We start from the raw sequence: 15,712 nt of genomic DNA, 5'->3' as shown, positions 1-15,712 counted from the left end.
GGCAGTTTTGTTACCCTGTTTAATAGTTCATCCCCCTTCTCTCCGGCCTCTCATACATAGACCTGTTCATTGGTAGGAGTCTCTTGACCTAGCAGGATGGGTACTATGGTTTCCATCCATAAATCACTGCATTCCAATGTGTTTTTCATGTGCTGTGGTCCAAGTGTTTACTCTCTGTTGCAAAAGAGTTCTGTAGCAGTGTTGCATGAAACCTTTTACCTTTTCTGTGGGGAGGAAGGAAGCCCTACACAATCATCATGGTACGCTTTCACACTAGTACTTTGGGTGGCCATAACTTCTGTATCTGGGAACTGGCAATTCTGTGCTGGTATGTCCAGGATCTTCAGACAACAGGGGGGAAAATATTGAAGTGAAACCAGCTTCTCCTTCTGCAGAACCTGAGCAGATCCCACTGATTCTTTCCAGCCTGTTACTGCTAACAAAATGTACTACATAGGTATAAAAATCTGCAAGGCCAATCTGCATTTTCTCAATAGCTTGCACTTGCAGTCACCTTCTCCTCTGGAGCATGTACAGGTATGAAGTTTTAGCCAACATTTGCTATCATGTGACTTAAATACCAAATTGGCAACGTGAGTTGCATAAATGCCTTGGAGGCAGTTGAAGCAGTGCAGTGACATAGGTGCTGCTTAAGGCATTCTGCACTTGGCTGCTGCAACAGAGACCCTGGACATGTTTGTCCTCATTGGGAAACATCAGGAGCCTTGCAGCTGTCATTTCCTTCAGAGAAAGGAGCTAGTTGTTCTGTGAAATTGTAGACAGTTCGCCTTTCAGTAGACCACATTGAATTTATAATTAATCTCTGAACTTTAGTTCTGTGGGCAATGTTAAATATTAAGGCTTTTTCTTTAACAAGCTGGTAGTTTTTAGAAAGAGTCTGGAGTTTAGCACATTAAAACAAACTGCAATAAGTAACAGTGTTTTCTGTTAAACCTCTAGGACATGAGCTGGACCTCAGACACTTGGTAATATTGAACTAATGAAACCAAAATTGGTCTGGGGAGTAGAGAGATTAACAGAGAGATAGTAATACAGACTGTTTTCTGAGGAAACCAGGCTAATAGCAATTAAAGGAACAAGAAGAACAAAGAACAGAAATACTGTATAAATAAATGCCTTTAAAAAAGCAACCTGTGCTCCTAAGCCACATAAAGAATATATAAAATCAAGAATACTCTAATATGGCTATTAATGGGATATTAATATCATATTTTGCATATGACAAAGGGAGCTGTAACTTTGTTATTCAAGATTTTAGTGTTTTATTCCCTCATTTAAAATGCAAAAATTACAGGCAGTTTTTATCTATACCAGCATTTGCCAATCTGCTATGCTACCTAGTCTGTCATTACAGTACTCTTTATTGTCTGCTAAAGACAGGACCTAGTATTCTCTTATATAACTTGACTAAATAGTAATTAGGGAGGGCCTTGTAATTTGGTAGTTACAGCTCAGCATCAGGTGCCGAGTCCAGCATTAAATCCTGCTCTTACTGTAGACAGCCAAGCATATTATATTTTGATTTCATGCAAAAGTGAAGCAGAAAAAGTAAAAATCTTCCACGGAACCAGCGAGAAGACAGGGAGGTACAGTGAGGCAGGGCAGGTGTGTCACTGAGTTATTAACAATTAAATGTTGCATATGAGAGCAAGCTCTCTCACTGTGCACGTGTTCAGACTGGGAATTTGGCTGCAGGCAGGAGGGGTGAAAGCCCTGCTGCTGAGGTCACTTAAAAAGGGTGGCAGCCTTGTGCCCCTCAGCCCTGTGCTGCCAATGCCTTGGGCTCTGCTCTGGGACCTTGGGGCTCTGGAGAGCAGTTAAAGGTGTTTCCAGCTGGAAGTTCTGCCCCTGCCTGCTGCAGGGAAACTTGTGCCGATGTATGTTTGTTTTGGGTTTTATCTGAGCAACATGTTAACATAAAATACTGGTGATTATTAACTATGCAAAGAATTATGGTGGATGATGACTGACTTCTCATTCTTACTGGGTTTAATTGCAAAAACAAAATTATTCTTAATAAGGGTCTTCACTGAATAAGAAAAAAAAAAAAAAAAAGCAGGAATGTTTTGAGCATTTCCAAAGCAAAGCCCTCAGTAGCCATTGTGTAGGGGTGGGTGCCATAAGGCTCTCCTGGCTCTACCATTCCTCCCAGCTGTTAGCTGCATTGGCAATTCTTTGAGCTCCTCTTTCACTTTTATTTCCAACACTGATTTTTGTTCCTTGTTTTTGGTGGTTTGTTTTTTTTTGTTTGTTTTTTTTTTTTTTTGTGACCCTGTATGTACACAGTTTTTTTAGTCAGGACCCTCGAAGATATAATCTTCCTCATCTGCAGCGATCTCTCCCATCCTCCGTGTCCTCAGTTCATTGCTTTGAATTTACTGGGCAGCGCTAATTCCCCTGGCATGCCCTGTCACATCTTTCCCCCAGAACACGGTGAGATTTGTGGTGAAACCGCTTTGCATCCTCATGAAACTGAGTTCTTCCCAACTCCCATGTGCCCCCTGGAGGATAAATAATATCCTCTTCTGTTTTTTTGGGTTTTTTTTTTTTATCTTTTTTTTTTTTTCTTTTGGGGCTTTCCTGCCATGTCTTTTGACAAACAATAACAATTAATATTTGAAGAGGAAAACTAAGGTTGCTGACACTTCTCAGGGTTGTTCTCCCCCAGGCTGAGGTTCCTTTTCATAATTTTGGCATCTTAAAGAAGTTTAACATGGATGCAAGCTCTCACAAATTTTGTTGCTCCCTGACTGGCTTTGCTGTAAGTGAAACTTAGATTCCAATGAATGCATTTCACTGGATAGTGAGCAAAGTCTACAATAGACTTTTAATATTGGTTAGGAAAGAATTATTTTTTTTCCCAATAGTTTGCTCCAGGGAGGTACAAACTGTACCAGCCAGATTCCTTTTTCATCACGATGTACTGTCTCTATGCCCAGTTTTGCTTTCAGGACTGTTCCTCCTGGCATGACTAAGATAAATAAGATTTACAGTTTCTTGCTGTTATACTGTATGATTTTAAAGTTTGAAAAGGACAGAAAAGAACTTTATTGAATCCTCTTTGGTAATGACATTGTGATGTGATTGCATTCCGATTTGTCCTTGTATTGAAATACACATTATCAGGAAATTGCCTGCTGTTGCTCATAAGGAGATACTTGTCCTGAAGATGTGTTTTTTATTTCTTTACTCTCAATTTTCTCTTAAGTATCCTCAATAATAACTGGTATAGGAAAGCCAAATTTACCCTTAGTACTCTCTTCTGATGGATTAAAACAAGGCTTACTTTATTATGAGCAATTTCTACAACCCTGAATACAAAAATAGAACTGGGGGGAAAAAATCAATGTAAATGTGAGGATGTGGTTTCTCTTATTGCACTGAATGAATCTGTCAGTGCTATCTGAGCCGTCCCCAGTTTTCCTTCATCCCTTTTGAAGCTAGGATTCCTGACTGAAGAACAGTTACCAGCAGTATGAGTTTTCTTCCCAGCTCTGAATCTTCTAGTCCAAGCTCCTCTGATGAGACCATAATAACACAAGTCCTGCAGAAGCAGGCAGTCATGCTGGTGTGGGCAGTGGTGGTCCTGCAGTGTGGCTGGAAAGGTCTTTGCTCCCTTGGCTCTACTTAGCAGATTCTTGTATTATTACAGGTTGCTGACTACTGCCTTTTTCTTCTTGAGCTTGGGGAATAAGAAAACCAGCGAGGACACCTCCGTTTCTCTGGAGTGACTTTTCTCAATGCCCTACAGCAATGGGATTTTTCTTGTCTTTGCCACTTCAAGCATCTGGTTTCCAGTTAGTCCTTAAGCATGGAGTGGCCCCAGGGCTGCTTTACCTCATGCCTTGTCAACACGTCCCAGAGGCTGCGGGACAGCTCAGGGTCTGCCAGAGTGCAGGGATCCTGGCACTCAGCCTTTTCCCACAGATAGGCTGGGTGATGGCAGGCAGTGTGCTGGCACCAGCACAGAGCAGGGCGAGTTGTGCAGAGTTTTAGATCTGCTTGGCTTCAGCAAGCCAGCACCAAAAGTGGCTGCAGCTCAGCTAAGGATCTGAGGCACAGCACTCAGTGTTTGCAGCTTTGTTGGGATGCAGTAATCTGTTTGATCATGCCTTAGGCTGAATTCTATCTGGCCACAGAAACTGCTGAAGGGGGATATTGTTTTACATAGATGAATTTGAGGAGAGGTCTTGCAAGCTTCATTGCAGTGTCCAGTTCAGTTGGAGTTCCTCACAGAAGCTGATCTCCATAGCAGGCAGAGTTGGGCATGGACATTAGAGAAAAGGTCAGCAGGTTTCCTGCCTTGCTTTGCAGAATCAGTTGAGCCATATCAGTTCTAGACACAAGTTCTTCTCCTAGAACTAGACCATGCCCTATTCCAAAACTTAGGAAAGTAAGGGGAGAGAAAAGGGAAGGTAATTGAATCTTGCCAGACAACAGATATGCGGTCAAGAGTACCGAGCCTGTACATTGCAGTCTTCCCTCCTGGCCATGCAAGTAAAAAAGCAAGAGGTAGAGAAGGTATAAACACAGTCATGCCTCTTCTCCTTTTGTTTACACAGTTTGGTGGATTTGAGAGACAGAAATGGTGTATTGAGCTACTTTGATTGTGCTCTTTCAGTGGATGTTTCTTGGTGCAAATTTTCTTGACCATTACCTCAAGACTATATGATGCTGAATGAGCCCCAAGCCATTTTGAGCCAAAAGGAACCTCTTAACACTGTTATTATTAACACCTGTCTCAGAGCAGGATTTTGAAAAGCACTGAAGCAGATGAGGAACTCTGGAAAGACAGGGACAGTACTGAGTCAAAGACAAATGAACCTCAATCTTTCACTTAAAAGATTGAGGACTTCAGTGTTGCTTGTGTTTCATAGCAGTGAGAATAAGGAAAGCATACCTCTGTGAGAAAATAGCTATGTTTGTTTTCACTGACTTCTTTGCTGCTGCCATGGTAAAGAATATAAGACTGAAATACCACAACAGAAGTTGGTAAACAAACACACATCTTCTATACTTCACTTCCCAAAAGAAAAGCATGCTGTCTAGATTTGGGACCTGAAATCTGAATTCGGAGAAGTAGAACCAGGCCCTGTTATGAAGAATTGTTATGGGAGGAAAGAGAATTTATACCATGGTATGTAGAATCTCTCTAGAATCTCATAGAGCTAGGGAGCACAGAGCCTGGAATCCATTTCTCATTCTGGCAGTGTGCAGTTGCTGGATTGCAACTTAATTTGATCTTATTTCTCTACTTTGTGAAGTTCTAGAAGCAAGGCTAGAATTATGTCAAATAAAAAGGAACATGAGTAATGAAGAAAAACATCCCTCTAGATCAGGTGCATGATGCCTTTTGAAAAGCAGAAATTTAAAATATTCTAATGAAAAGACTTCTAAAAGCCATCCTCTACCTGTTGCCCCACAGTAAAATTTAATATTTTGACAAAGGAGGGAGGAAAAGAGTTATTTCAGAAGTTTCCAGACATTTCTGGTTTCTTCCATCCTTATTTGTTTGCATGAAGGCAGATACATAAGATGCTTTATAAGATTTCTTTTCCCTGATTTGTTTTGACATATCATAGATGATTTTAGATGGAATAATTGTGAAACATAGAGTTCACAGTTTGATAGTGAATGCAATGAGGAGTGATGGGTCACAGTGTAGTGGTGAGAGCAGAATGTCCATGGCCATGGCAGAATGTTTGGAATAAGATCTTTAAAGTCCCTCCCAACTCAAGCCATTCTGTGATTCTGTAATTCCTCATTTGAATGCTGAGCCTGAATCTGCTCGTGTTGTAATGTTACAGTACTGGAGATGTGGGGCGAGAGGCAGTGGCAGAAATGACAGCTGGCAGTAATCAGGTTGAAGGAATGCACCCTTGCAGCCATTTGTGGGTAACAGAACAGCTCCTGCAGTTAGCAGTGCCTAAGGTTAATAGATTGTGCAGACTCTAGTACAGACCCTTAGAGAGGAACTTTTCTTGTTGCTGTTCATAAAGTTTTCTGTGTTTTACATGGATGCTCAAGTAACCCATTTAATTTTATTGCCTTAAGAATAATCAAAAATATAAGTAACTAGATATTTAATTCAGGTTTAATCAGAGACCTCTGCTAGGTTTAAAAAGCTGAAGTGGGATAAAAATCCTGTTATCTCCCCGTGTGATCTGCCTGCACAAACGTTCCAAAAACCATTTTTCAGGATTGTCTGAAGCAATGTTAAACAAATGCTGACCTGGATATACTAGTCCCCTGAAAAAGTGTAAACCATATATATATTGTTTTGTAATGTAATGACTTCTATCTTCATCTTATGTATGCAGTAAACATTCACTAGAAGACAGAGCAGTTCTTAATATTTTTGTTTCTAATCAAGAAAGGCATAGAAGATCTGTAGGCAGAAGGCAAGATCATGTCTTAAGCAGAGTACAGAGAAAAGAGAGGGAGAACACATTGAAGTTCAGTAACTGAGAAATTGCAGGAACATTTTTTTTCTGAGGCTAACATAGTAGGGACAGAAACCATTTCCATGTGAAATTCTTGGTCTACATGTGTTTCAAAATCAAAAACCAGGTAGCCTAAAATAATGTCCAGAAGTCAAAATTGCCATGTGACTTAGGGAAAATTTAACTTGGAAAATGTAAAACCTGTACCTTTTTACTCAGCTGATTTTACAGAGCAGCTGGAATTATGGTCACTTTGGAGAAGTGTGAGATGAAATTTTAGCTCCACTGAAGGACAATGGTAAAAGATCTGTTCGCTCCAAAATTCCCTTGGATACCACCCATGAGATCTTTTTACCACTGTTTCTGTTGAGAAGCCAGAACTGCTGTGAGAGCAGGGACTTTCCATTCAGAAAGCAGCTCAGACTGCGTGGTCTGGTCTTGATTCATTTGCTTGTGCAAACCTCACTGCAGTGATGGGAGGAAAATGATCCAACTTGATTTTCAGATCCAAAGCTAATTTCAATGTCCGACAATTAGAACCCACTTCCCTCCCCACACAACTGTAAAAGTAACACATTTTGTCTATAGGACTTTAAAAGTTAATAAACATTAAACTAACAATGACCGATTTGTGCAGTAATTTTTCAGGTTGACAATGAAATTTTTAAAATTTTTAAAAACTGCATATTTGGTTCTCTGCTTTTTCCACTGATTTCAGTGCACAGTGAACTCTACTTTGTCCTGCCTGATCTGATTTCCTCTCCCCTTTCAAGGGTAATCCTCCTGCCTTTACCAGTATCATTGCACAAAGATTTGCATAAGCATAGCAGAATATAAACATTTATATGAACAGAGATCTTTTAGTACTTGGCTTTTTTTATTTCAAACACAGATGTTAATAACCATGCACATGTGTACAAGCACCTAGGTTTAAGTATACAATTTTATATTTTATATGTGCTGCATTAGAGAAAATAGTCCTGACTTTTTTTTCCAAAGCTTTGCTTGATTATTCTCCTCTGTTTTGTTTTGTAAATTACTGAGAAATAGTGTTCTAAGTGATGCATACTTTTAAGATACATTTTGAGAGGTGTATCTCATTTCAAATGTGCTGGATTTGAAAAAGAAACAAAGAAAAGAAAAAGGGATCATCTGATCAACTGCTTCATTATTATTCTGTTTTCCTGATCACCTCTGCCCTGGTATGTAGAAATTGGCTCATTTATTTAAATCCCAGTAACTCCCACGACATATGGTTCATAAAGTAGCATTTACAGTGTGCATTGTAACACTTCACTGCTGCTAGAAAGACTTGAAAGTAATTTGGTTTGATGCTGTTCCAAGAGGAAAATAGAGTAAAACTATCCCTAATATTAAATGAACTGCTGTAAGAGCAGCTTTTGGAGAGAGATGGTATTTTCTGAATGACAACTGACAACAAAAAACCCCTCAAAAAAGCCAATCAAAAAACCAACACAACCAATCTTTAAAAAATCCTCTAGCCCAAAAAAAACATCCTCAGAAAGTAGTTCTTCAACACTGCCTTTTTTCCCACAGCCTTGTGGAGCCCCCAACCCTGTCTGCAGAAAATGAAAGAGAGAGGGGTGGGATTAATGTGTAATTAAAGGGAATTTGGAAGGCTGAGATGTTGCGGAATGTTAGATCAGTAGCTGGAACAGCATGTGGTGTTCTTTAGGCAGGCTTCATTGAATCCATACAAAAAAAGAAAGAAGGGCTGCTTGCCTGTCTGCTCATTTATCAAACAGCTAGGCTGAACTTTCACAGCTCCACAAAAGTGTTTTACTGTTTGCTGAAGTTTTGCTCCAGAAATTAAAGCTGAACAACCTAGCGACTCCGAGTCTTTGCTGCATTTTTGACATCAGCCACCTTGTGCAAAGCTCTTGGAAACCAACACAGGTCAATTTTTACGTGATACTAAGGAAAGATGGTTTACTTTTGCTCAAACCCCAAAAAAGCACTGAGGAAATGGTCAAATATATGACATTGTAATGTCTTTATTTGTATAGCACCTTTTGATCTAAATACATGTTCCAAAGCTTTCAGTCATCAATCAGGATTAAATATTTATCATGGTGGCAAAATGGCTAATGGAGGAAAAAAAATCTATATTATTTAATCAATTTTAATTGACTTTGTTCCTAGTTGAACAGTTATATTCCATCTTGCAGGCTTGTTTTCCTTTAATATTGGTTGGTTTTACCCCCCAGTGAGGAAGCATTTAGCAATTTATGTAACAAAAACACAATTAAAATGGATTACAAATTTTAAAAGGAAGGAACTCCTTTACAAGTAAATCTTCAAGACTTATTGCAGTTTTTGTTGCATGACTGTTCTGGCAGAAAACTTTCCCTCCTACTGCAGACTCCAGTGAGAATCTGGTTCAATCCTGGGAGGTGCTGAGCATCTCCTTTCCAGCAACAACAGCAAAGTTTTTTCATCAGGATTAGCCTGGTTGATAGAGGCTCTGGTGACTTAAGGCACAATCTACATTCATTGATTTATTTCCTTAAATGTAACTGGCCCTGAAGAAGTTTTGGGTTGCAGTAGCAGCGTTCTTTTAATGTCTGTGGACACACTAGAGTTTGGATTCTTGATGACATCCTGCTGTTTCTGAGATCCACTTGTTTTCCATAGAAGATAAATTGATTATGAGGTAAATTGAAATGAGTTTTCCTTGGAAGAAGTGATGCCCTTGTAAAATACCAAAACATTTTTAAAGAAACATATTTTAGAATAAGAAGTGTTCAGTGGCTGGTACCTTTGTGAAGGTACATTTTGAGAGGTGTATCTCATTTTTTGATCCTTTAATCCTGCAAAGTGACATAAGTAGTAGGACAATTCTAATTACAGTGCTCCTTAGTTTAGAGGCAGAACTGATCTTAGATTTTAAAGGAAATATGTTCTATTCCAGTAATTTCTGAAAGTATTTAAATTAATGATAGTTAATGAAATTATAGTGAAGTTTAAAATCTTTTCCCCCTTTCAGAAATCGAATAAATGTTGTCGTCATCACAGTACAGTTTTTCTGCTTTTTGTCTTAAAAGTTCATATTAAATTAAGCATTGGTAAGTGTGCATTTCCATTTGCCTTACTATCAGTTCTCTTTATTTGCAGATAATAAGACAACAATTTCCACAACTAACGACAAGAAGACTTGGAACCAGAGGCCAATCAAAGTAAGCAGTGTCTGGTATTATTATCATCTCTCACAGGGCCCCATCTGGCTCTGGCTTTCCTGAATGGGGAGTGAGAACAGACAATAATTTGTGCAGTTTGGGACTTAAAAGCAACTTCGGAGGTTCTGTTGTAGTCTTTACATTATCTTACAGACTCAGCAGTGATCCTGCAAAGATGGTCTAATGGAACCCTTTTACTGATTTGATTAGCAGTATTTTTCATACTGTTTTTGATCTCAACTGACTTTACACAATGTAAAGGACATTCACACTCAGGAGTAATGGAGTTACTGTTGGAGGCGGGGAAATAAGAACTGGTTGGCATTATGTTTCAGGCTAGAGAACAAGTGTCAGAATGCTCTTTAGAATTTAGGTAGGAACATGCATTGACCTAAACTGAAATTGTTCAGAAACCTGTGCTTAAACACCATTTTCCGCATGTAATGAAATCCAACATACCTTTACATGATTAAAGAATTAACTTACTGTCTTGCCCAAAAGATGGTATTTTCTGAAAACAGTTCATCCTAATTCCAGATTGAGAAACAGGTTCAGAATTTAGAATATGCTTTCTGGGATATTTGAATTTTTCCAATTGTTGATAAGTTGTGAATATTTTTATGCTTTTTTCTGCTTGTGGACTCCAATAATTTTTTCCAGGGGAGCTTTGAATCTTTTTCTGGCAAGCACAAAGGCCCCTCACATAATAAAATCTGCTTTTCTTGATTAGCTTTCACAGATCCTATGGAGTAGAAAAAGTGTAGTGTCTACAGATCACAAGTGAAAAACTATGGAAGGGGAAATGAAAATGTGGGATGATGAGTTTGAAAAATTTTGTGGGTAAAGCTTCTCTTTCTAAATAAAGCCTGTAAAACACAATATGGCTAAATGCTAAGAATGAAATATGCTATTAGGGTGGAACTTACATACTAAAGCTAGAATTACCTGCTCCTTGAAGAAAAAAAGAAACTAAGATTCTAAAAGAAATGCCATTAAAGACAGATTTACTGTGCTCTTCTAGTAAGTGGTCCATGCAAAGCAGTCTTTGATAGGACAAAATATTCTTCCTCCCAGCTTGATATTTCCTTAGTTTTTATAACTAAGTTTTCTTTTTTAGAGTAGACATACTTATCAGCTAACTGAAATTTGATTTTGGGAATGGCCCCAAATGCAAATTCAGAGTTGCCATAACATCGCTCATCAAAGCCACCAGAACTCTCTCAGGTGGAAATTCTGAGCTGGCCCAACAGCATAGTAGGAAAGTATGATAGGACCATAACCAGAGAGTCAGGATTTAGTACTGTATGTAAGTTTTGTGGAGGATCGAAAAGACAGAGAGAAAGTGTGTGCAAGTTGCTTTGTGACACATTCATATGAGTACCCCTATTGGCCATCAAATCATCCTGGCATCAGCTATAACTTTTGTTGCTTGTTCTTCCATTTAATGAAAGAACTGAGCACTGCTCTATTTCCAAACCGGAGCTCCCCCCACTCCAGGAGTCTCTCAGAGGGCAAGACACTTCATCTGCTGACTAGGTGTGCCTTGCACCTCTACAAGCTGTCTCTTTACTCTCACTGATACTTAATACTTACTGCACAATTTCCCCATAACCTGCTGCCTGTGAGAGCATTCAGGTCACATACTCCTTTCATGCCACTTGTGCAATGGTTCTGCTCCCCATCTAGCAAATAAGGGGTTTCTGTCATACACACAGTGACCACCTGCATTCTATGTTTTAAGATAAATACTCTCCTTGGTAGACCCAGCACAGCTGTAACTGAGCTCTGGTTTTGTTTTCAGAAACATCTGACTGCATTCCAGTTAAGTGTTACATAAAGAAATTACTTTAGGCATTAACACTTCAGTCCCTTTATCACCAACTGTGCTGACCGATTGCTGCCAGTATTATTTTCCTTCCACTTCCCTGCTACTGCCAAAGGGAATTCAGCCATAGAAGTGGTTAAGATTATCTGACTTCACACTGTTCTGCCTTCAGTCTTCTTATAGCACGGCTGCCTTGTAACATTACGAAGTTGAGAGCTGCAATGGTGCTGTACTCTTGCTCATCAGTTGAGAGCTTTCTGTTTTGCAGCTGGGTTATTGATGTGAGCATGCAGCTGTTCTCTGTCACACTGAGCTTAGAAACAGTTCCACCACAGGTGAGCTGTGAGAAGGCAGCTGAACATAAAAGCCAATTTCTTTCTGTACTGTGGTCTGAAACTCTTCAATTTAGTACACAAGGTGTGAGTAGAAGCTATATGGTGTGAAGGAAATATTGCTTCTTTCTTTAAAGGAATGCCGTATATAAGAGATCGATGAGGGTAAAAAGTATTTCACTTTAACACAAAACCAATTTTGTTGTTTGCGTATTATTCTTCTACATATCAAACTTTCAAGCCCTGTTTATTGAACTAAGTTGAGGGGTGGTTTTTTTCTGATAGGAATACAAAAAATAATTGGAAAATAATCTGTGTAAACTACTTCAGTGAATTTTTGCACTTTGGGATAGTAAAATTAATGAAAGGAGAAGCTATGTAGAAAAATGTTGGAGTTAATTTTGCCACTGCTGTCAATATAATTTTGAAGTTACATGGAAACCTCTTTTATGCAGTTTACTACCAAGTGAAATATACCAGGAATTAAACACTGCACAGTGAAATTCTACTACATTTTCCAGGCTTGCTTTTTTTCCCCTTCACTGATTTAAGGCAAAACTTGATACAAGACTGACCCCTGTTTAAATTATACAAGCCTTTCAGTCCTACTTGCTCTTTTTCCCTCTTCCTGCCCTTCACTGAGCAATTTGTGCTGGCTCCCCACAGCATTTCCTTTCGGGTTCCACTACCCCAGATGTAGCACACAGGCCACGTGTGAGTTTTATGGCCCTTATGTGCCGTGCTCACCTGGCAGCTGTTAGGGACCAAACTGGGCACTTAAACCAAGAGCTGGAGGTGCTATTGGAAAATAATGGAAAATACCTCAGTGGGTATGGCCAGGAACCATGTACTAGAAATTTCCTACATCATCCCAGGCCTCTTCTCAGCCCACGTCTGTGGATAGAAAAGTTTGAGCTTCCAGCTCTTTGCCACTATTTTCTGCTGGGGACTATGACATGCACAGATCTGTGGGTGAATGACTGTGAGTAGAAAAAAGAAAAGTCACCAGTCAGTTTAAACTACCATCACTTACATTCTACTCTTTAATTAATTTCATTGATGACCATTGTAGAACTGCCTGAAGTGAATTTGTATTGTTTGAATGAACAGATGTGCTGGAATACTCTGAAATAGCAACTGACTGAAGAGTCAAAGAAGCATCCAGAGATGAAAACTTCTTGTGCCATCATAGTGGGATCCAGAAGACAGTCTCGTGATGATCTGATAGGCTTTTGATAGGTTATAAAGAGAGAAGTGGAGGATCATTGAAAAGTCTGTGTAGGATTTGGCTGAAGCTGAAGTATACCAGCAATGCAATCTTGTGATGTGTTTTGTAACCACTACTAATTTAGCTGATGGGTTTGGTGTCTGCAGCTGAGAAACTGAAATAAAAGTTAGGAAATTACACAAGGACTAAGACAAAATCTCTGCTGCTTTGATGCAAGAGTTTTGCTTGATAACCACTGCCTCCACCAGCACCTAGAATAAAGCTGGGTGGGAGCACAAACTTGTGCCACAAGGCCACCAATCTGTTTCCATAGCACAGCCGCACTGACAGAGTTAGTGCTGTGTCCTGTCCCTCACTGATCAAAGCCCAGTGCTGATGCTAGGGTATGAAGCAAATAATTGGAACTGTACATTTCCTGCCATTCATTGCTTTCCAGCACAAGCCTTTCCCCCCACCTCTTTTCATTGAAGTGTTTTCAATTTTTGAAACATTTCTGATCAACTCATTTGGAATAAAGACTTGTGCTTTTCAGGGACCAAACCAGCCCTCAACAGCCTGAGAGTCAGGGAGCTGAAATAACAACAGAAGGGCTGGTTCAGAGGGTCTGTACCTCTGCTTATTGCTGAACTAAAGGAGCAGCTGCACAGCAGAGCTCTGCCAACAAGTAGCTTTAGAATGCTTTTTTTTTTTTTTTTTTACTAAGAAGTTAAAAAAATGGAAGTACAAAATTTTCCTGCCCTACAACACAGCCACCTTACTTTTGCCACAAGGAAAGGAAATTAGAAGCTCAATATATTACTTCAGTGTTCTGCTGCTGAATCAATGTTTGTTAATAATGTATAAACTATTGTTCAGTCTATTTTGCTGTAGAAATCACTTGCATTATCAGTTTCCCTTGCCTCCACATATTTTTCTTTAGTTTTCAAACAATCTGTTTTATAAAATACACATCTCTATGTATCAGGTACCATTATTATGGGATTGCAGTGAAAGAAAACTCCCAGTATTATGATGTGATGTATTCTAAAAAAGGAGCAGCCTGGGTCAATGAAACGGGAAAAAAAGAAGTAACCAAACAGACAGTGGCGTATTCACCACGATCCAAACTGGGAACATTGCTGCCAGAGTTTCCAAATGTCAAAGATCTAAATCTGCCAGCCAGTCTGCCAGAGGAGAAGGTAACACTTTGGAAATCTTTTCTCAGCTTGTCTTGGTTTCTTTTTTTCCTTTGCTTTGGATGAAAGCTTTGTCTAATATATAAAGACTTTAAACTAGAGTAAGTTTAATAATGCCTTGGCTTGATTTATGGGGGGCTGAATTACTTCATCTAACAGGAAGAAATGTCTTCCCTTAAAATGGGGAGCTGACGCTATCAGATGTACAATATTTCTAATGCCTGTGCCTGTTTTTTTTAAAGTTGCATTACATACAACTTTTAAAATTATGTGATGTTTGAGGGCAACTTTTAAAATATGCTACAGCCTTCTAATCTGTGAACACACTTGATGGCAAACTGACACAGTTCTAATGCTTTCTTGAGTAGAGAGGGACTTAGTGAATTTCTTCTTCTAGAGTAGAAATTTAGAGAATCCTAGCTGCACATATGACAAAAATGCTCTGGCTCCTCTTGGCTGAGTTTGCTAGCTTTCTGGTTCTATTCATATGTGTAGTATCAATGTGAAGTGGACAAAAGAATAGGGTTTTTTAGTTCTTTATGTCCTAATTAGGGCCACATTCTCGTCTTTGATCTCACTGAGGCTTTTTGCTCCTCTTACATTTGAAGAATCCTATTGACCAAAAAAATCCATGAATTCAAAGGGAAAATTTACTTTTGAGAATAAAGCTCATCTTGCAGCTAATCTAAATACAATTTAACTGATTTCATTCTTTTTTTTTTTCCAGTTGCGCATCAATAAGATAAGGAAAAGACTTGATTTTTCTGTGCTCTGTGTTCTGATATTTTATAAGTGGATTTCTGAAAGCAGAATGATCTTTTGTGTGTCTCCTTCATTCTTTTTCAGGTTTCTACCTTTATTATGATGTATAGGACTCACTGCCAGAGGATACTAGACACTGTAATAAGAGCAAACTTTGATGAGGTATGTTTAGAAACTGCAGTTGCAGTTTAATGATTCATAAGGTATCAATGAATTTGAGCACTTACTTTGTGTGTTATATTACAGACTTAGGGGTTTGTGGTGCTATGTGCTTTTCAGGAGCAAGGAACAGTAGCTGTACTTGAGTAGCTAATATGTGACTGATAGCACTAAATCTCACTTACAATGCTGGGTGAACTGGAGGAATGAAAGCAAAGAGAATGTTTTTGCCCTCTGTTCTCCAGCAGGATTAAGGTAGCAAAATCCCCTTACTGGATGTTGGACAATCCAGTCTGCACAACTCGAGAAGTGTGTCCACCACAACTTTTCAAAGCTTTTTGTTGGGACTGAGCTGTCTGCTCTGTGCTCAGCAGAGCCAGGGCAGGTGTCACAGCAACAACAGTGGGCTCTGCTGGTCTGTTGACAACGATGCAGAGTGGTGGTGGGGATTACAGCCTCCCAGACATCCCAGAGAGCCACAGCTGATGTCTCCAGTTGCTCAGTTGTACTGCAGTGCAGCTAGGAACACACACACACACACACACACTGCCCAGCAGTTAGTACTGTCTC

At 39.4% G+C, this 15,712-nt stretch overlaps 1 protein-coding gene across 5 annotated transcripts in view; it reads left to right on the top strand.

Moving 5' to 3' along the window:
* The window catches only part of RFX4 (regulatory factor X4), an 85,841-nt gene that overhangs the window by 33,886 nt on the left and 36,243 nt on the right, over positions 1-15,712 (top strand). For all 5 annotated transcript variants that reach the window (XM_072923458.1, XM_030263144.4, XM_030263143.4 and 2 more), the window contains exons 5-7: positions 9,600-9,661; positions 14,011-14,224; positions 15,068-15,145. In XM_072923458.1, coding sequence (XP_072779559.1) covers positions 9,600-9,661; positions 14,011-14,224; positions 15,068-15,145 — 354 coding nt within the window. The remainder of the gene's footprint in view (positions 1-9,599; positions 9,662-14,010; positions 14,225-15,067; positions 15,146-15,712) is intronic.

Source organism: Taeniopygia guttata, chromosome 1A (assembly GCF_048771995.1).
Source record: "Taeniopygia guttata chromosome 1A, bTaeGut7.mat, whole genome shotgun sequence".
NCBI classification, from domain to species: domain Eukaryota; kingdom Metazoa; phylum Chordata; class Aves; order Passeriformes; family Estrildidae; genus Taeniopygia; species Taeniopygia guttata.
The sequence above is the reverse complement of the archived record's forward strand: the minus strand, read 5'-3'. Positions and strand labels throughout refer to the sequence as shown.